This window comes from Podarcis raffonei, chromosome 10, assembly GCF_027172205.1.
Source record: "Podarcis raffonei isolate rPodRaf1 chromosome 10, rPodRaf1.pri, whole genome shotgun sequence".
NCBI classification, from domain to species: Eukaryota; Metazoa; Chordata; class Lepidosauria; order Squamata; family Lacertidae; genus Podarcis; species Podarcis raffonei.
In genome coordinates this window covers 5,182,397-5,203,885 of record NC_070611.1, presented here as the reverse complement: position 1 = coordinate 5,203,885, position 21,489 = coordinate 5,182,397, and the positions used below count along the sequence as shown (strand labels likewise).

The following is a 21,489-nucleotide window of genomic DNA, read 5'->3' as shown; positions in this document are numbered from 1 at the left end:
CCCATGGCCCTCTCCTGCCTGCTTTTAATACTTTAAGGACATTGTCTGAACATCCTCATAGCTTCTGGTGGGTCAATGGGGAGGATCTGCCCTCACCTATCCCCCCCCCCGAGCTTCGGTGGAAAAAACTGGCATGATTATGAACACTACTAAAGACAACAAGCAAAGGAATCTCCAAACCAGGTGAGACCCACTGGTCAGCTGTCTAAAATTTCACAAAGCAGTAGCTGATGGTGTGGTCCTGCAGTGATGCTTACTTGACCTCCAGTTGGTCCTGTTGCTCCTGCTGCTTACTGAGAAGTAGGGGTGAGTTGATGGCTTGGTCAGCACAGTACAATGCATTGCTGGAGCCAATCTACTGCTCTTGGCATGCATTTGCAGCACACCAACCTCACGGCCACCCTGCCCATCTCTCTCCTAGTAAGCACCAGTGAAGCAACCAGCCAGAGCTCAAGTGACTACTGCAGTCCTGTCATGCTTTGCACTCCTGGCAAACAGGATTATAATGTGCTTTCCATAACAAGGCAGATACTTATTCTGGGCATCTGCTTATCTTTGACAAAATGTGGTAATAATTTGAATAAGGCTGCTGTTCATTTCTTTCTTTCCTTTTTAAAATAGCTATTTTAATAAAGATTTACTTGAGTGCAGTTTGCTACACAATGATGAAAAGAATAGATGGAACCCAAGTATCATTCTTTTGCATTAAGAGCATTGCGGTAGGAAGTCGAAATGTTGGGTTTTGCAGTTCCTTTTACACGCTGTTGAGCTATGCTACTGTGGTATTCAAATATTTATACTGGGAGGCTTTTTAAGGAAACTTCCTATTGACAGTATTTACTTTAGAAATAATTCATCGAACAACAGCATTCAGCAATGCAGATAATAAATCAGTGAAAGTGCTGGATTTCAAAAGCTCATAGGTGTGCATATCGCGGATGTGACAGAGGTCACTTGGGTTAGCATATACCATGCCCTTTCACTATTGATTCACCACTGTTGTGCATGTGTCAGGACCAGAGCTTGTGCTGGGTCTTGGACTAGAGACGGAAAGAATGGCAGGGTTTCTGCCTCTGCATCACCACCTCAGCAAGGAATGAAAGGCTAACTAGCCACATGGCCCTTGTTTGTGTCCAGGGCCGGATTTCAGTTTGATGAGGCCCTAAGCTACTGAAGGCAATGGGGCCTTTTATTTGTCCAGCTGTCCTTTGTCAACAACAAATTGTCACTGTTTTTTGTGTTGAATATATGCTATATGGTAATTTGTGGACCTAATAGGTATCTAAAGCCAATTGCACATAACAAAATATGTATTTTATCAAAGTAAATCCAGTTTTTTCCCTTTATTTTTTGGGGGGGCCCCCAAGAGAGTGGGGCCATAAGCTATAGCTTGTTTAGCTTATACGTAAATCCGGCACTGTTTGTGTTGTCCACAGCTGGTCAGGTAACACTATGGCTGAGCTTAAGTTTCTACAGGAGAGAAACGGGCACCAGGGGTCTCAGAAATGCCCCCCAAAGCACCTGCACTGCCTTTAAACTTGCTTCTTCTAGGAATGTTCACAAACTCTTCAGGCACCAAAGAAGAAGAGGAGACAGGCAGCACAGCACTGAAAGAGACAAGGCGTCACCCAATTGCTTGGCAACCGGGCAACTCACACTGTGCTGTACCAGATGAGTGGGAGAGCTCTCTGTCCAGTCAGCTGAATAACTCTCCCGTCGTTGTGTTACAAACTGCAGAAGAACGTAAAGAGAGAGAGACATGCCCTGGCATTGCCTCCACTTGCCCCGAACTCTTCCTGCGCCAGACTGTGAGGCTGCAGCACAGTGCAGGAAGAGAACGAAGTGCCCCCTGGTTGTGAAGACAGAGCTCCTTTCCCCCAAGCTATGCCCATCTTCAAAGCCCCTTCAGCACTAATGAAAGCTTGTAAATGGGACTACTGATTTCATAAAGGCTTTCAGGTTAAAAGTCTAAGTAAAAGAAAATCTGCTTCTGTTGACCACCTTTACCTTGTCCCAATCCCAACATCTCATCGGCTGAATCTGGTAGAGGGACTAGTTCTGTCCAATTGAAATTCCCACGTAAGTGTCATGACCTGGGTGCTGATGGGATTGATTCCTTCTTGAAAGTCTTTCCTCCTCCCTCCCCTGGCTGGAGGTGGCTTCTGCATGTGGAAGAAGAGCAGAAGTTCATCCCACAGAGCCTCTCCAGGGCAAACTGACAATATCAACTATTTTCTACCAGCCTGGAAGACATGAAGAATGTTATGCTATCACCTCTGCTATATGAAGCTGCTGCAAGAGATATGCTGAAGTTTTGGAGTGAGCTGACATTTCCATTCTGATGACAACCAGTTCTATTCTTTTTGGTCCCATAGCACCATCCTAAACTTGTATATGGCAGGGCCAGGGAACCTGTGGCTTCCTTGATGTTGCTGGGCTACAGTTTCTGTTGGCTTCAGCCCCCATGGCCAATGGTTTGGGACAGGGGTCAGCAAACTTTTCCAGCAGGGGGCCAGTCCACGGTCCCTCAGATCTTGTGGGGGGCGGGACTATATTTTTTTGGGGGAAATGAACGAATTCCTATGCCCCCGAGATGCATTTTAAATAAAAGAACACACTCTACTCATGTAAAAACACGCTGATTCCCGGACCGTCAATGGGCCGGATTTAGAAGGCAGTTGGGCCAGATATGCCCCCCAGGCCTTAGTTTGCCTACCCATGGTCTGGGATAATGGATGTTGTATCCCAACAATAGCTTGTGGGCCATGGATTTCCCCATCTCTGGTGTGGTTACTAATAGACTGGATAGGAAAAAACAGCCTTGAGTTCAATATAGTCAAGAATTATGGAACTTCTAGGATCTTTAGACTTAGGAAGAAAAGACCTCATAGATCAAAATTATGTCTCCTATGGAGCATCAGGTGATCCGAGTTTTGGTGTGTGGCAGCAGTAGCTCCAAGTGCCGTTTGCCAGTTATACATCATCTTACATCTTCAACCTTTACTACAAGATGAGGGCCTGGCCACTGTTGTCCATGCATCTGTAACCTCAGTAATAGACTACTGTGATACAGTGGTACCTCGGTTTACAAACTTAATCCATTCCGGGAGTCCATTCTTAAACCGAAAGTGTTCTTAATCCGAGGCGCGCTTTCCCTAATGAGGCCTCCTGCTGCCAGTGCCCTTCCACCGTTCAGCTTCCGTTCTTAGACCGAGGTAAAGTTCACAATCCGGGACACTGCTTCCTGTTTTGCAGAGTTTGTAAACTGAATAGTTTGTAAACAGGGCTGTTCTTAAACTGAGGTACCACTGTTTATGTTATGTCAGGCTGTCCTTCAAGAGGGGTCAGAAACTGCAATAAGTGAAGAATGAAGCAATCTGTCTCTTGATGTGAATCAACAACTGTGAATCAATCAGAAATATTTTCAAGTCGTGTTGACATCCTATGAGCTTCTGCACTCAATTTAACTTTTTGAAGCCTTAAACCAGCCTAATACTTGCACAGCTTAGTGCTGACTTCTCCATATAGGGACCCCCTGCTTGTTTCAGATTCAGCCAATGAGTTTTTGTAAGTTCAGCAAAAGCAGGAAGCACAACATTATCTATCATGCTCCCGCTCTGGCATTACAGAGTTTCTGTAGGCAAATTAAAACCTACTTAACCAAACAAGCTTTTGGTGATATAGCAACATTTGCATACATTTTATTGACAAAAACTGCTTTGGTTTTCTATTAAGAGAGACCATACTATGAAATTTAACCCAACAGATAGACAAATGTGTCAGAAGACTTGCCACTTAAGACTTGGGGGGGGGGGTTAGGGGGAGAAGACAGCTGCCTCTTATCCAGAGGATGCTATCACAAACAGTAAGAATTTCTTTTATTTATCATTTTTCTATTAATCCCACTGATGTGATAGCAAGGGCATTTTTATTTCAGCATCTGCAAGGAAAAAAATTAGGACATGATCCAGTCAACATGATCCAATGGATTTCACCAGTTAATCCACAGGCTTCATTGTCTTCCACTGTGATCAACTGAACTTAACAGTACTTAACTTTGGCAGAATTGTGTTCTTTATATATTTTGCTTCCCCACAACTTATCATGAAGCTTGGAGCACCAGTTAATCGACACCCATGAAGCAATGCCAATCACAACTCATGTCAACATTTTAGATAGAGATTTGTGGCACTGTAAGCAAATTTGCCAATGGAAAAGTTTAGAATTTCAGATTGCAGTAGGGTACAGGCAAACAAAAATTCTCAGTAAGATCGAAAGAATTGTGGAAGATTAAATTAGAAGGGAGGGAGAACATTGTGCCTGCAATGAAGTTACTCTACCCGATTTGGCTGTGTTAAATTGTGATTTGACACAAACATTTTAGCAAGTCAAAAAGGACTAGTATTTACAATATTGTGTCTACTTCTCTCTTTTTGCTTTTGCAGCTCAGACCAATGCATGTTTACTTCAAAGTAGGGATGGAGGAAGTGGGATGCCTGTGGGTGGCGCTGTGGTCTAAACCACAGAGCCTAGGGCTTGCCGATCAGAAGGTCAGTGGTTTGAATCCCCGCGACAGGGTGAGCTCCAGTTGCTCGGTCCCTGCTCCTGCCAACCTAGCAGTTTGAAAACACATCAAAGTGCAAGTAGAGAAATAGGTACCACTCCGGCAGGAAGGTAAATGGTGTTTCCGTGCGCTGCTCTTGTTTGCCAGAAGCGACTTAGTCATGCTGGCCACACGACCCGGAAGATGTCTACGGACAAACGCCGGCTCCTGTGGCCTATAGAGCAGGATGAGCGTGCAACCCTAGAGTCGTCCGCAACTGGACCTAACGGTCAGGGGTACCTTTACCATTACCTTTTAGGGATGGAAGAAAAAAATTCTAGCTCACATATTTAAGCAAATCAACCTACCTTCCAGATTAATCCATAGATCACAATGTAAATATCCTTCAGATTTCTCAGTTCTCTGAGTTTTGCTAGGTCAGCTGAAAAATGCTCAAAGAGCATATTTTAGGATTATATGTGATTAGAAAGGTGTGCAATTGAGATAGATGATGTATTTAAATATGTATCTTGTTCAAATACATATTTTTGAACTTTCAATTTTTTTAAAAAAATCACATTTTTTGAGAAATGGGTTAAAAGAGACTTATGAACACACACGGGGAACTGACACAAACTAGTAGCAGACTGATCCATCCATCCCTACTCAAAAGTAAGCCCAAGAGGTTGCAATGAAAGCTTACTTTCAGGAATGTATGGCATCCTTAACCAGAAAGAGAGAAACAGCAGGATGAAGGTGGCCCAGGGTGAAGAGCTAAAAGAGCCCACAGTCCTTCAGGTTCTCTTTGATGATTATATCTGTCACAGCATCAAACACAAACTTAACATTCTGCGTATCGGTGGCACAGGTCATGTGGGAGTAGATCTCCTTGTCCTCTTTTCTTAAATTCAGATCTAAGAATTGGTTCTTGATGTAATTTCCTGCATCTTCAAATGTGTTTGATCCTAATCAGAGGAAGACAGAAGGAACTGTCAGTAAAATGCCATACTAATTAATTTGTTAGAAATAGCCCTTTCCCTTCCCTTGGCACACAATCTGTCGAGTTCAGCCTCCACTGACCTCTGCCCTCCTCCCCAAACAAAAAGTATGGCGTGCATGAAATCTTCAGTGCACATGTAACTGTCTCTACAATTCTCATTTACTGCATGCAAGGAATCATTTTTTCATTCATATAGAAAAGTAATGAACCATGAGTAAGATTAAAAAATTATTTCCCTTTCCCAAAACTATCCCTTTGCATTCTTTTAATCATTATCCTTATGGGAGTCATGAAAATGCACAACTGTGCCCAGAGATGGACCACACAGCTGGACTCACCAAGCTGGACACAGCCTAGACTTTTATGGTGGCACTGTGGGTTAAACCACAGAGCCTAGGACTTGCCGATCAGAAGGTCGGCGGTTCGAATCCCCACGACGGGGTGAGCTCCCGTTGCTTGGTCCCTGCTCCTGCCAACCTAGCAGTTCAAAAGCACGTCAAAGTGCAAGTAGATAAATAGGTACCGCTCTGGCGGGAAGGTAAACGGCGTTTCCGTGCGCTGCTCTGGTTCGCCAGAAGCAGCTTAGTCATGCTGGCCACATGACCTGGAAGCTGTCTGCGGACAAGCGCCGCAACCCCAGAGCGGGTCACAACTGGACCTAATGGTCAGTGGTCCCTTTACCTTTACCAAGGGCTTAATAAAGCGGTCTCAAGAAGAGCTAAGAACACGTGTCTCTGCTGACACCAAGTAATGCTGTCTTAATTCAGCGGTGGGAAATCATTTCAATCCGGGGACTATGTTCCTCATGAGCAATCTGCAGAAACCAAAGAAGTGGGATGTGTAAGCCAGCACTGGCTCACCTGTGGCCTCCCCAGATGTTGCTGGACTGCAACTCCCATCATCCCCGATTCTTGCCCCTGCTGGCCAGGGCTGATGAGAGTTCAACAACATCTGGAGGGCCACAGGTTCTAAACTTACCATCATATTCTGGAAAGCAGACACTGAGATGAACTTTCAATATTTTTTCTTGGAAGAGATCCTTCTTATTTAGGAAGAGCACAATAGAAGTGGTTGCAAAGTACTTGTGGTTACAGATGCTGTTGAACAGGTGGAGACTCTCGTGCATTCGGTTCTGTAAAAGGCAGGGAAGTGTGGCTATTAGGCCCCATTACCTGGTGACATGCAAAGTCCAATGTTCTTTTTTAATTAAAAAAAAAAGGAATTCAGTGGGTTAGGGTTATCAGAGCAGGGAATGTGAATAATGTTCTTAAGGAACCATGCAAGGTTATCTTAACTGCTTTCCACAAATTGCAGCTCCCGTGACCCCCCCCCCCGCCCCCCACATTTGCTGTTCTGACTCACCACTTCTTCATCTTCCACCAGGACCATGTCATAAGCACTTAAAGCTGCACAGAATATTATGCAAGTAACTCCTTCAAAGCAATGAATCCACTTTTTCCTCTCAGATCTTTGCCCTCCCACATCAAACATCCTAGGAAATGAAACAAAAGATAAACATGTACGTCCATTCAATGCATCTCTGACACTGGTTATGTTGGGCATGTGGGGTGTGTGTGTGTGTGTGTGTGTGTGTGTCAGGATTCTTTCATCACTGCAAGTCTCAGAGATTTGCTGTGTGGTGTCTGCATGAGAAGTATTGTATACAGTGGTACCTCAGGTTACAGACGCTTCAGGTTACAGACTCCGCCAACCCAGAAATAGTACCTTGGGTTAAGAACTTTGCTTCAGGATGAGAACAGAAATCCGGTTCCGGTGGTGCGGTGGCAGTGGGAGGCCCCATTAGCTAAAATGGTACCTCAGGTTAAGAACAGTTTCAGGTTAATAACAGACCTCCAGAACGAATTAAATTCTTAACCCGAGGTACCACTGTACACAGTGAGCCAAGAAATCCTTCTATCTCCAATATGGGACTCCTGATCACAAATCATCTATGTGAAGTGCTATGGAAACTCAAATGCGGAGCTTGTGTCAAACTAATGCAGTTTGTTGTTTCTTTGCTATTTGCTTGCCTAGATTTGTAAATAGCATGCAAAGCATTTCACAAATATTTATTTGCTTCCACCTCCAACAATAACCACTTTTCAAATATTAGAATTGGAAATGATATGTTCTGCATGAAATCCAACATGCCTCTCACACAGCATGATGGATTCAGCAGGCAAAACAGTTTGCTCCATGGAGCTTACCAGGCAAAAATCAGAGGGGATGGGAGGGGGTGGATTTGCACATGACACCAGGCTGCACAGGTGTACCTAAACAGTTGCAAGTTATGGACAAGTACAGAGGTAAGACTAGGACGAAATGAGCTAGCTGCAAGGGTATGGCAGGCAGCAGGAAGCCTGCAGTTCCAATAATGGTTTGAGTTTCTCCTGAGCACGGGCTTTTAAATTGTTCCCTACCACAAATAAGCTAACTGAGACTGTCTTCATGTGAGCTGTTTATGTGCAGCATCTTAGTTCATGAATTGGGCAGTTTCCTCCATGTTACATCAAATCCTACCAGCTAAATCCTCCAGCAGTTTGGAGGAAAATCACCTATCTGCATCTTGAACTGATCCACATGACTGGCCCGATGTAAAGTAATCTGCGCAGTTCAACCATAATATGTAAAGCAGCTGAGAAGAGAACAGCCGGAGATTGAGAGACTTTCCAAATTCAGTAGCCCATGTGCCGCAACCCTCAATTTTAATTCTATTACTATTTCCCCCCCTGCCAACATCATGGAAGCTGACTGTGTACAGCTGTAAAGTTTCCATAGGTGGAATAGAGAGAGAGCATTTACAAAATGAATACAGCTGGGGAAACTGCAAGATTTCCTGGTAGAACATTGGATGTAGGGAGGCTCAGATTGTTGGCTGTGACCATAGCCATACCAAAGCCTCCAACTGCCCTTTAAGCTGTTTAAAATGTCAGAAATCCAGCAGCCTGAATCAGGTAGACTGCTTTGGCCTCTAATCTCAAACCACATGCATATCTATCACACTTAGGAAGAAACACGGAAGAACAGCTTTCATACCTAAAGTGCAAATCTTTGAATGAAAACTGTGTCTCAATAATTCCTGTTGTCTTTACTCGTGAGCGAAGGACATCTTGCTCGTTTGGGACATAGCCAGGAGCTGTTATCCTCTCCAGATCATTGAGATAGCTACAGAATCAGAAAGAGAGAGAGAGACAAAGCATTGCAGCTCCATCTTCCTGCAAGGTGGAAACAGGGACACTCTTGTGCATGAGGAGGTGAGGTTGGGGCAGCGCCTGGAAGTCCAGTGCCATGGCCTGGGGGATAAGGGTAGGCCAATACAATCCAGCCATAAATAGGGCACAAGCAGAAAGAAGAAACCAAATCTGCATCCAACTGGATGGTTCTACATGACAAAAGTTTGGGGGGAAGTCATGTATAGAAAATACACATTCATGCCAGGGGTATGTAATAGTGCCAGGATCCACCTTGCATCTGTGCATTAAAAAAAAAATCCGATCTGTTTCTGAGTTACTGGCCCCATTTGCACTCTCCATTTAAAACAGTGCCATGCCACTTTAAATGGTGATAGCTTCCCCCAAAGCATCCTGGGAAATGTGGTTTGTTAATGGTGCTGAGAGTTTTTAGGAGACTTCTCTTCCCCTCGGCTACAACTCTCAGAAAAGTTTAACAATCAGTTGCAAAGTCATGTCAAAAATATTTTTTTTACTGCTTTTTATTCTTTGTTTTTCATATCCCTTCTCACATTGCCTCCTCCTCCTCCTTATTATTATTTAATTCGATTCTGCAGTTTATTTACTGTGCTCAGTATTCACTGGCTTGTATCAAACCTGACCATTCTCAAGGAGAATAGACTTCTGCCCAGGCAACAAGACTCCACCTTCCTCCCTTCCCTCTGCCGTCCCCTGTGCACTCCCAAGTGTGGAGGGTTGGGGATTCTCTGGAGAAGATTTTGGGAAGCATGCAGGGGGCTGCAAGGGGGAGGAGCAAAGTGAAGCCCCACCGTGTGAGCAGAAGTCTTCTCATGCAATTTGGATTCTATTCACAACATTGGTATTTCAGCATTGGCTCGTGTTGTCTGCCTTTTGGCCTGTTTGAATGTTTGCAACCGTAAAGGCCTTTGGCCATAAGCAATAAAAAATTTACTTGCAAAATAGTAGCATTAACCATAATGGAATTGGTTTCAAAGATACAGAGATACATGTATTCAGTAACACACACACACACAAACACACACACACACACACGAGAGAGAGAGAGAGAGAGAGAGAGGGAGAGGGAGAGAGAGAGAGAGGTTATAGGTACAATTTGATTTGTGATTCCTGCGCTAGGTGTCATCTTTAGCTGCCTGCCACAGGCACATACAATGTGAGGAAGATGAAGAAAGAGGAGGAGTTGTTGAAGGAAAGAAGAGTGCGGTTGATAACTGAAAACTGGGATGTTTGGAGGGTGGTTTACAAGGCTCTACTGGAGAAGAGGATAATTAATTGTGTAATTCTGTTGTGCTTATGCTAGTTTAATAGCATCATAACAATTGCTTAATACCATAAATACAGAGCCAGCACCCTGAAGGCGGAATCAATTACGTAACTTCTAAGCATATGTGAAAATTGTGAAAAGCAACAGGCATTAAACACACACACACACACACACACACACACACACACACACGGTTTAGGATTACAGAAGTCAGTTGTAAACTGGCCCCTTACTAGGCAGCTGAGTCATTGAGTTGATACTCTGATGCTCTTTCAAAGCAGGCCTGAATCCCTGAATCCTTCCACAAACGTTTGATGATCCCAGCCAGTTCAGAAGACATGCTGCCATCTTCTATGGAATCTGCAATTGCCAAAAGCTGCCTTTCATCTTCCTGAAACGAGATTTCTGTGAATCAGGCTTGACCATTGGGGCTGATACTTTATTTTTTAAGTAATGAAAAATGATCTACCATATTAGGAGTATGGGGAGGTGGGGAGAGGGAAGCAGGAAGCAAAAGGGCAGGGAGAAAAGTTAAACATCCGACACATTTATCAGTTTCTTCATCAGGGAATTTCAAATGCAGAAGCTCATTTTTTGCTTCTGTTATCTTTAGAGATAATAAGATATCCTTGTGGTTTTGTTGTTGTTCCGGGACACAGCGCTACCTCTTGCTTCTGTTGGTCTTCTCAGGTTCAGAAGAGCAGCAGGGAGGATAAATAAGGGGTCACAGAAAAACAGTGGTCTATATATGGCTCTGGGCCATAGCCCACCCTGGTGCCTGTCTTGGCATACATAAACTTATAAGAAGATAACAGCCCAGCTGGATTGTGCCAAAGGTCCATTTAGTTCAGAATCCTGTTCTCACAGCAGCCAATGGGAAGCCTGCAAGCTTCCCCCCCACTTGTGATTCTAGGTGGCTGGTGCTCAGAGGATGCTCCCACCATCAGTGAAGGCAGGCCTTGTAGTCACTGGTAGACCAGACCTCCATGGATTTGTCTAATTCTCTTTTAAAGCCATTCAAGTTGGCAGTCAACATCTTGTCAGCCTTATTCGTGACTGCTGTGAACCTCTGTTCCTCAGTTGTTTTGAAGAAAGGTCATGGCAATTACCAGGTTTGCTTAATGCCACCCTTAGCAGTTCTGTGTCTAAATCTATGAGGTCACTAAAAGTACTCTGTCACCTTGTGACTGCAAGCGACAATCCTTTCTTAGCATTGTGTTTTGTTTTGTTTTGTTTTGTACAGCTCTGACTCGTTATCTGAATGGCTTATGGGCCTTTCAGATTAAACTGACAGCCATAGCCCAATGTGAATAATTGAAATTATGTTCAAAACAGTGTTCAAAAGGATAAGGAAATCTCTCACTGATGTCTTACCTCTGCTACAATAATATGAGGTCTGTTCAAGGCCACAACTTCTTCACATTTTCATTTGAAGGAGTTCGGTCATGTCTGCCCATGTCTAACCCTAACCCTTGTATATTGCATAAGAATAAAGGTCTGCACAAGAACTATGAGATCCTTTGCTCTCATATACAGAAATATATACATATGAGAATTAAGGTTTTTTCAGAGCAATGGTCACTTGGTGACCCTGAGGCTGTTACTGTCTGGGCAGAATGTCTCAGGCAAGCTTGTGAATGGGAGAATGTGCTTGAATGGCTGGATGAGGGCCAATAAACTGAAACGGACCTTATTCAACAGAATGGCAGCTGCGCTTCCCAGAGGTGAACTGAATTATGGCACTGCTGTGAAAGACCAAAAAATGAAAAGAAAAGAAAAAAGAAAAGTTTGTGCAGGAGGAGAGCACTGCTGCAATCTTCCCATGTTAGAGCATCTTGAGGTTCTGATGTGAGAATTCAAAACTGGTGTCCTGGGGTGACACTGGTTCAGAGACAAAATAATACTAGTTGAGAGAGACATTATACTCACTTTGCTTTCTGAGTTCCCATATTCAATTCCTAATGTGGACATTGCCTTGACGATAGCCAGAATGGATTGTAGCATATTGCTGTAAACCACAGATCTATACTCTCTGCATTCCTGATCTGTATAGCCATCTTTATGGATGATCCTAGAAAGCAAAGAAGGAGACAAATCTCACAATAATCTAAAATAAGAAGAGAGTGAGAGGGCAGGATTCTAAGAATGGGAACTGGGGAGAGACTGGCAGTCATAGACATGGCTGCATAATCAGATTTGAATGTCCCATTATCTAAGGAATAGCCTTCCAGATGTTGTTGGCCTACAAATCTCACCATCTCCAACCAATGGTCATGCTGGCTGTGGCAGATGCAAGTTGTATTCGATCAACATCTGGAGGGCACCGCATTGGCTACCCCTGCTCTAAGCAATGACATCTGGCACACCTGTCACTGGGGAGGAACACGAGCCCTGCCCATGCTTAAAGTCAGCAGGACCAGGGCTTGCTTTCTGGAGGTACTCGGGTACCCAGTACCGGCACCTTTTTCCCTAGAAGAAAAGTGCTGAGCAGAACCACATCATCCAGCCCCAGCCCTGATAGCCACTGGTGGAGGAAGAGGAGTGCAGGGGAATGCACCTCCCCTGGAAGTGCGATCCCAGTGGGGTGCCATCGCAGCTGCCCCCCACCTGCGCTGGGTGCCACGCCCCCACAGGTGGTGTGCCACGGCCCCAAGATGTGCACCAGCCCCACCCCCGCCTGCTCTCCGCCGCCCAGTGCCAGAGCATGAAGCTCCGCCTCTGCTGATACCTGCACACTTCCTGGCCCTGTGCCACGCCTTTAAAAAAATAATCCAAGGGAAGGATGTACTCATATGCATATTTCCATGTGCTTTAATGAGAACAAACATTACAATGTTCAGATGTGAACTAATATGCCATTGAACACATCGGAAAGTCCTGCCAGTGTAAGAAAAAGGCATATTTGTTTTTGTTGATAAATACATTGAGCAGTGACTATGACTTTCAATGGCAGGAAAATAACTGCAAAGCTTTTAGGAAAGGGTGTGGTGTGTGTGCTTATGTGTTTGTGTTTGTGTATGTGGCACCTTTCCCCTCCACCCTGATACCTATTTTAGCTGTCCCTCTGTCTTTAAACTGGTATCCTTGGCTTCAGATAGAAGAGGCCAATCACATATTGATATATTGGGTAAAACATCAGGTTAGTGAATGAGGTATAAAGGATTGCTTTTTTACATCCCCATGTACAGTATCTGTTAGGATTAGATTGTCAAGCTTGATTTGTTTGATCGCTCCCCCACCTCACACCCTTTGGCATTGTGCTTCATGTAGCACTTTGTGCTACCCAATGTGACATGAATATTGATGCACCTACTTCATTTGTTTCACAATAGTGCTCTTCCCTGATTCTCCAGCTCCTGCAGACAAAGAACATGCACATATTGGTCACATTTAAAGTTGTTAAAAAGGAGCCAAGTGGGAAAACGAGACAAAGAAAGTAAGTGATGGAGGAAAAAAGCACATAAAAATATGCAAAAGTGGTGGGTTTGTTTGCTTGTCTTTTTTAAAATAAAAAAACACTTCCACTTGGAAAAGAGGCATTCTGTTTCACCAGCACATGATTGGTCCAACAAAGGCTTTTGTGTGTGTCCCTCAAGCAGTACATGTGCTTTAGCCAAATGGGCAACTTGCGCTAGCCATGGTTTGGGGACATTTGTTTATGGACCAGGGTATTTAGCAAACCCTAGAGGAGTATGGGTTGCCTCTAGAAACATGCTGATTTGTAGCTACAACACATTTAGCTACTTCAAACAAAAGTACTCAGTTTATGGAAGCCACTGTGAGCATATCAAGCTCTGATAAGCATCAAATAAAAGTGTTTGATCTTACAGGGCGAATGTATGGGGAAAGTGCAGACCTGCTGGACCAGAAATCTAAGCGTCTTTATTTTACTACTCCCTAGATTTCTTCTGATATGATTGTGGGGGTGGATGCAGATAAGGATCAAATGGAAAGGCTTTCACTGCACTGTCAGACCGATTCCCCCCCCCAAAAAAACTCACTTTAATATTAGTGATATATATATTTATATGTTGCAGTAGCTGAAAAGACAGCCATAAGCAGTCAAAACAGAGAATGATTGGGCAGAGAAACCATTGCAAGGGCAGTTTTATGGAGCTGAAGAATCAAAAAGCACGGCAACAATTTCTCATTTTGTTCAACTTAAATTGTCACATATTATGAGCCAGAAATCTCAGATAATCACATCTAAACATTTTCCACCATAGACTCCCCAAGTCTTTAGACATATGTGGCAATCCAGGTTTAAGGATTTCATTTTAAGTACAGATTTCTTTCTTTAAAAAAATACCGTATTTTTTGCTCTATAAGACTCACCTTTTCCCTCTTAAAAAGTAAGGGGAAACGTGTGTGCGTCTTATGGAGCGAATGCAGGTTGAGCAGCTATCCCAGAAGCCAGAACAGCAAGAAGGATCGCTGCTTTTGCTGCGCAGTGATCCCTCTTGCTGTTCTGGCTTCTGGGATTCAGAATATTTTTTTTCTTGTTTTCCTCCTCCAAAAACTAGGTGCGTCTTGTCGTCTGGTGCGTCTTATAGAGCGAAAAATACGGTAAATAAATCTGACATTAATGGAAAATCTTGAGCACATTTTAATTTAGCATATGTATTAAGAGATCTCTTGACCTAACTCACAGAACTGCAGTGGAAAAGAGGAAATTCCTTCTATTCTAGTTTAGGAATGTCAGAGTAGTCCGAAAAATACCCTCCAGATATTGATGAACTTCAAACCCCATCAGCTCCAACCACGATGGCGAAAGGTGAGGGAAGATGGGAGTTGTAGTCCAACAACATCTGGAGGGTACCATGACAGTACCTCCCAGTACTACAGTACATTGTCTCCCCTATTATTTCCTGTTTAGATGGTCTCCTTGGGAGACATCTCAAGTTTCAAACGTCAGGATAAAGAGGTGCATCTTCAGCATTTGAGGAAAACTAGTTCCACAACTTAGGGGTTGCCACAAAGAATGCCCTTTCCCAGGTCACCCAACCAAGTTTATAAGACAGTGGGGCTGCCAGGAGGACCTCTTCTGCTGATATTAAACTGTAGGGAAGGAGATGGTCTTTCAGATATTGGGGCCTAAATGGTTTAGGGCTTTAAACACTACCCTTAGCACCTTCACTAGGCCCAGAAATGAACTGGCAGCCATGTAATTTTTAAATTTGGAGGCAGAGGACATCTAGGGGGAATGCCAGCCAATCTGGAAGTTACCAGAGAATGGAGTACAGCTGCCAAGTCATTTCTGTTCAAAAGGGACCACAGCTGGCAAACCAACCAGAGCTGGAAAAAGGCACTCCCAGTCACCAAGGATATCCCCCAGCTACTGACCTGCTCCTTCAGGGAAGTGCAATCCTACTCCAGAACAGGCTGTCTCCCCACCTCCTGGACTAGAAAACTAACCCTTACACTTCTGTCTTTTAGGATTTTATTTAAGTTTATTGGCCCAAGTCCAGCTCATCACCACATCTTAGAAATGGTCTAACAGCTTAGCCACCTCCTTCAATTCAGATGGAACAGAGAGATTGAGCAGGGTGTCATCTGCTTATTGATGACCATTCACTCTCAATCTCTCGCTGATAGATCTCAGTTTATGGCACTCTGTAAAGAACCAAGAAATTGATGCTGCCAGTGTATTCACTTACAAGCACAAACTTAGGACTCACCTGCACATACATGTACTTTATGGATTGTTAGTCATGATGAAATTAAGTCCATTGATTTCATTGGGTCTACTCTGAGTATGAGTACTCTGAGTCAGGTACAATCCAGTGTTTCATCACTTATTAATTTCTGGCAGAATTGCCTCCACCGGAAATGGCTGAATGAGATGCAATATGGGAGTTCTGTAGGTGGTGTTCATCCACGCTGCTGCTTTCAAACACAGCAAGCCATCACTCAAGCACTGCAGCATGTATGTGAGACCTCACTCTTAGTGGAACGGACCCAGTCTCAGGACCCACTTAGTTTTTAAAGTCGTAGGGAAAGGAGACTGGGACGGATGACCTCCAAAACGTTTTCAGCCCTGCATCCTCATTAGTTAGAATGGACCAGTCTCAAAAAATATTGTTGAAAACAGATTTCAGCAAGTTAGCAACAGTCAACTGTGAGTGATGAAGGGACAAATGATCCATGTTACAAAAATGTATGTAACAAAGAAACGGTATTATTTCTTTTTAAATGAAAAACCTTTTGGAGGCTGAGATTTTGAGCTGGGGGAAAGTCAAGTGATGCTTAGCCCTTTCCCTGCCAGCCCATTCCATCTCTCCAGCTTTATTTCCTTGCCATGAGTTCCAGGCATGTGTTTACAGGATTGAGCATATTTCTGATCCGGTGGCAGTGATGGTGAGAGCAGCTTGAGGGGTGAAAGGGAGGCACTGAGTAGAAAAATGGCTTCACTCCAAATATGAGGCTGCTGAGGTTACCTTTTATTTATTCATTCATTTTAAAAGGCTGAGCTTCATGATATGAATTTGCGTGTAATATGTAGCTTGCCCTAACTCAAGCAAATGAATCATGACAAATGACCCAATATATGGAAAGTGATCCCTAAAACCCACGATGTAAGAGAGAGAAACACAAGCAGCAGGTTCCATGATTATGCAAAGTTCCTGCCTGCCAAGTTTGTATAAATAATGACAACTTTGTCAACAAAAGTTTTGCATCTGGGACTTGCAAATTCAGAATTGCTCCCTGCTATTTCCCAAATGCATTTCTGAATAAACACAAATGCCATTAGGCACAATGTTTTTACTGTGGAGCAGAAGGAGCACATGGGCATCGTATACATGCAAAGTACAGGGAAGGCTGAAGAATCACAGCAAAAATTGTAAGCAAATGAAGCCCTTTCCTGGGCATCTGAATGGCAACGCTAAACTACAGTAAGTCTTAGGTTGGTAATTCCCAGGTTGTGTGTCAAAGCTCTTGAATGTGCTATGAGATTGCGTGCACAGGTGCCATGAGCCCCAAAGGGCATCAAATGCTGTGTCTGCAGCAATAAAGGACACACTGACACTTGTTTTGGTTCAAATCAGGCTACAGTTTTAACAATTACAGATGGAGGTTTGTTTGGCTTAGGAACTGGGTATCTCCCATATCATCCAACCCACCTGCCAGAAGATTTCTTGGGGTCAATCCTGGGATGAGGTTAGCCTATGACATACATCAGGTAGGTGCAACCTTGACTGGATCACCTCGCTAGCAAATGCTATGGCCCTCAGCCCCCGCCTGGGCATTTGGACAGAACTACCTCCCCTAGGATTCCTTTAGCAGGATACCCTACAGCCTGGAGGGTTGGCAGAGGCATACAAGCTCCGCTCCTTCCTCGGCTAAGGATCATACCCAATGCCTACCCTGCCAAAGTTGTGACAATTGCAACGAGGGAGGCAAAACCTGCAGAACGAGGCAATAAGTCTGTGGGGGGAAATCCGCCCTGGCCCTGAAATATGGCGGCTGAAGAATATCAAGGTTGTAGCAAAAGACCGCCCTTTGAGGAGAGGGTGCATTACAAGCAAAGAGGGAAGGGTGTGGGTGGGAGATCACATGACAACTGTGGCACTGAGGAGAGGAGGCAGGTTGAATTTAAGCCAAATTTTAGTTGAATTTAAGCAGACCTGAGTGAAGACTCTGACTCTGGACCAATCAGGTCCGCTCCCCGGAAGCCCATCTCCAGGCCTGCCTATGATTCGCCAAATTCAGGCAGGCAAAAACATTTGAATTCCCAATGGCCAATAGGAGAGGACATTATGTCTCCTGCCAGCTGCCGGGTACCATCTGCAGTGCAGAACAGGAAGTAGATTTCTACAGCATTGGAGCAATTACTGGGAAGGTTGTTTCCCAGCTGGACACACACCTTACCTCAAGGCAGGAGACTGCAGAGCAGTCCCTCCGAAGAAGAACAGAGTGGATGATTATGCTCCTGTCCAGCTACTTTTTGTGCACTTCTGGTGTGCCGATGCACTCCACATTTGTCAAAGCACCACAGAGGAAGAATCTTGTTATAGCCGTATGTACAATCACCTTTATTACAATTTTAATTTTGCAGAGCTCAGTTGATGCACACATGTACATCCTTGAATTAAATTGGGGAAGTTATAAATGAGCTGAAAGAACTGAAATAAAAGCAGCAACTAAACAGTGGGAAATTCTCAGTGCGCAGTGGGGAAGGGCCACAGCTTAGTGTGGGTGGAATGTGGCCTAGAGTGCAAGGGGAAGAGTCACCTCTGGCACTCTGCCCACATTTGCCTCTGGCTCCACCCACTTTTGCCTTGGTCTCTGTCCACCTTGGGAAAGTGGCTCCCAAGAGTTCTCTATGAGAGAATGTGGTTCTCTACCCCTGTTTAAACTGTAGGGATTAGAAAACAAACAAACCCCATTTTGTAGGAGGGTTAAAAAATGATGTTGCAACCTGGAATAGTAGAGTCTGGATTCTACCACCTGATTCTGCTGCACCTGTCAACCAAACTTCAGGTTGTGATAAGGAAGCAGCTGTCTGTCCTGTAAAATTTAGGGAACCATAAAATGACAGCTGTATAGTTCCTCCTTATCTTTTGCTCCAGAAGTTCAGGATGGAATCACTCCACTTTTTTATGGCAATAAATATTCCACAAGCAAATTCCCCTTTCCATTGACAGGCGTCATTTTGGTGTGATGAAAAGGGTCTGTGTGAGGCGCCTGAAAGAAACATCAAATGTCAAGCTCCCATGTGGTAGCTGTGATAATTCTATTCAAATCCCTGGGGTGTGATTCCATCCTCAGAGTCATGTCTTCCATAGACAATGGATTGCTGGCGAATTAGACTCCCTAAATTTTGCAGGGGAAAAACCCCAACCTATCTGAAGTAAAATAAAAAATGCTAATGACAGAAATTAATACAGCTACAAATGACCCCTTTCACAAATTCAGAACTAGAAGCAATATAAACAGTGTACTGTTTTCCTTACGTATACCAGGACTCTTAGTCAATAGTCATTGATCTTTTCTCCCTGGTGCTTTATTGCTGCTACAGGAACAATACTGACATCTGGTCCTTAATACGGTGGTAAAATAAGACCTGGGAGTGTGATAATCATCCTTCTGCATTAAGCTCAGGATAATCCTTGTGAAACTATTGGAGAATAAATTGGCTTTGAGATCGTACCTAGCAAGCAATATTGAAAACTGAGTATGAATTCTTTGGTGTCCACCCACCACAAAGTAAAAAAATACAGGAGAAAAAAAATCAGAAGCAACCACAAATTGTCTAAAGGAAATATAATTACCATCTACAAAGTGTCCCAGAGTTACCCCCAAATCTGGAGGTTCTTACTCTGGCAAAAAATGGAAGAAATTTCATAGGATGCAAGAAGAGTTTCAATAGCCCAACAAACCCATTTTTCTCTGACACAGAATGCACCCCTCTCCCATCCCACCAAGGTTCACATAAAGCAAAATTTCAAGGCAAATCTGATTGGGAATTCTAAAGAAGCAAAAGGTCTAAGACTAGTGAAATTTACAACAAGGTTTCCACACATCCTTAGTGCTGCATCCTTAGTATATGGGCATAAAAGTACCAAACCCTTGCTTGGAAATATGCACTCTTTAAGAAGAAATAGCAATAAGATAATCAGAGTGAAATGCAGCAAATTTTTTTTTAAAAAAAAATGACCCAAGATCAGCTGAAGTTACTGAAACATCAACAAACACTACTCTGATCCACATGTGGCACTCCCATTCATTTCCATGGAGCTCCAGCCTGAATGCTTCCTGGCTGAACATGCCTATAAAGATTTTCAGGATTGCAGTTAGTAACTTTTGAGCAAAATATTTTGAGCTCAAGATTTTTTAAGCTGCAGGCATCACATGTATTTCCCCTCACTATATCATCTGTTAAGTGTTTGATTCAACAAGCTGTAACAGCTTTGTAAAACTATAAAACTAACCAGTAGCATCTGGTGTTTCTTTAAAATTATTATTAATCAGAGAAACCATTAAAAACATTTACAAGTGCTAGCTTTTAACTTTTTAGAATGTATTTTAGGTGATATGCTATATATTCCCCCCAAAAGCAGACAGTTTTACTATCAGATAATTATCCAGACAGTATACTGTTCACAATTTGTTCTATTCACAAATTCACATTTTCATATCCCAGGAAACCATATAAATCAACAGCCACAATTTGGCTAACATGATCTGCAAGCAAGTCTCTTTAGATTTATTGAAACATGTTTCTTTTCCTGTGTGCACATTCTTTTCCTGATTTATCTCATACTAAGGCTACAGGGGCCGTCCACTCTGAACGTTCTCCGGAACTGAACTCTATGGCCCTGTCCCACAATCATCCATGCACTGTCATGTGCTCGGCCCATTGCGATCCAGGAGGAAATGCACATTTATACCACAAGTGGGTTTTTTAAATAGACATCTTCCATGTGCATTGCCAAGGATGCTATTCAACTCAGTTTCACCCTAAGTTGGCACATGACTAAGTTAAGGACAATTAAACTTAGTGGGTGTACTCTGAGTAACAACTAGTTGAATGCCACCCCCAGTGCCACACTCGCTGATATGGAGTGTGCATCCATGTCCATTCTGCAGACCCAGCAAGGGAGCGCACCTGTGAAGGCTGCATCCACACAAATATATCCATTGTTGGTCTGAGTGTCTGGATCATCTCCAGGCTGGTGAGTGGCTTGCGACCTGCAGCAAATATCTGAAAACAAAAACCACTCATTTCCAGTTCTATCAGTCTCTATCATTCGATTTCATGATTAAAATAAGTGGCATGCCCAAAGTGAGAGCTCAGAACACTTCTGACTGTCAAACAACATCTCCCATTCATGCAAAGGTTAATGTAGCCGTTTCATGAATGAAATGACACATATTTACCCAACAAGAGCAACTTGACTGTCCTGGCATCTCTCACGGCATCTTCTTGGAGTCTTTTTTCAAGTTCCCGTGACCTTTTGGCTGATTCTTTAGACTCAGAGCTGACTCCACTGCCCATAACTGTGGAGCTAAATTATTAGCTTATTGTCCAAGCAAGCTGGTGATGTCTAATCACAAGGAGCCTAGTGCAGAAGTGTTACAATGGAGCTTAGTTATTTCCTAGTCAGCCTTCTTTCTGCTGGCTGCCTTCACTCCAAAGAGCGGCTTCTGGTCTGTCACATGTCTCAGAGGACAGGACAGAAGGGATTTTGTAGATGCCCATGAAGTCAGCTTGCTATGATGTCAGACATGTAAATGCTGCTTTACCTTTGGAAAAGCATGTGTAAAAAGCACAGCAATGAATGCAACGACTCTGTGTTTGTGTGGCACCAGCGGTGCTTGTAGTGCAGAGCAATTTCATAGGGGAGGGGGGAAATATGGTGCAACCAAAGTAAAGCAGTATTTTTTATTCCCATTGAGCAAAACAGTTAGGCACATGCTTAACAGAATGAGAAAATCAGGGACCATGTCAATGCTGCTGTTGCTGCTG

General features: G+C 43.6%; 1 protein-coding gene across 1 annotated transcript; it reads right to left on the bottom strand.

Annotated features, from left to right (window-relative positions):
* Positions 1-4,731: 4,731 nt before the first annotated feature.
* GNAT3 (G protein subunit alpha transducin 3) lies at positions 4,732-21,180 on the bottom strand. Its single transcript, XM_053406286.1, has 8 exons — positions 20,901-21,180; positions 13,333-13,375; positions 11,949-12,090; positions 10,253-10,410; positions 8,580-8,708; positions 6,906-7,035; positions 6,522-6,675; positions 4,732-5,508 (listed from the first exon to the last, which is right to left on the bottom strand). The coding sequence occupies exons 1-8, from the start codon at positions 21,016-21,018 to the stop codon at positions 5,318-5,320; spliced, it is 1,065 nt and encodes a 354-aa protein (XP_053262261.1). The 5' UTR covers positions 21,019-21,180; the 3' UTR covers positions 4,732-5,317.
* Positions 21,181-21,489: the final 309 nt, after the last annotated feature.

What these genes read in the sequence shown, in the direction of transcription:
- GNAT3 (XM_053406286.1), bottom strand. Translation starts at nt 21,018, where the DNA reads ATGGGCAGTGGAGTCAGCTCTGAGTCTAAAGAATCAGCCAAAAGGTCA. An exon ending in ACTATTGTGAAACAAATGAA is followed by an intron (nt 12,091 to 13,332) that starts GTAGGTGCATCA and finishes TTTGCTTTCTAG; the next exon opens with GATCATCCATAAAGATGGCT. An exon ending in TTCAAAGATTTGCACTTTAG is followed by an intron (nt 7,036 to 8,579) that starts GTATGAAAGCTG and finishes TTCATTTCCTAG; the next exon opens with GATGTTTGATGTGGGAGGGC.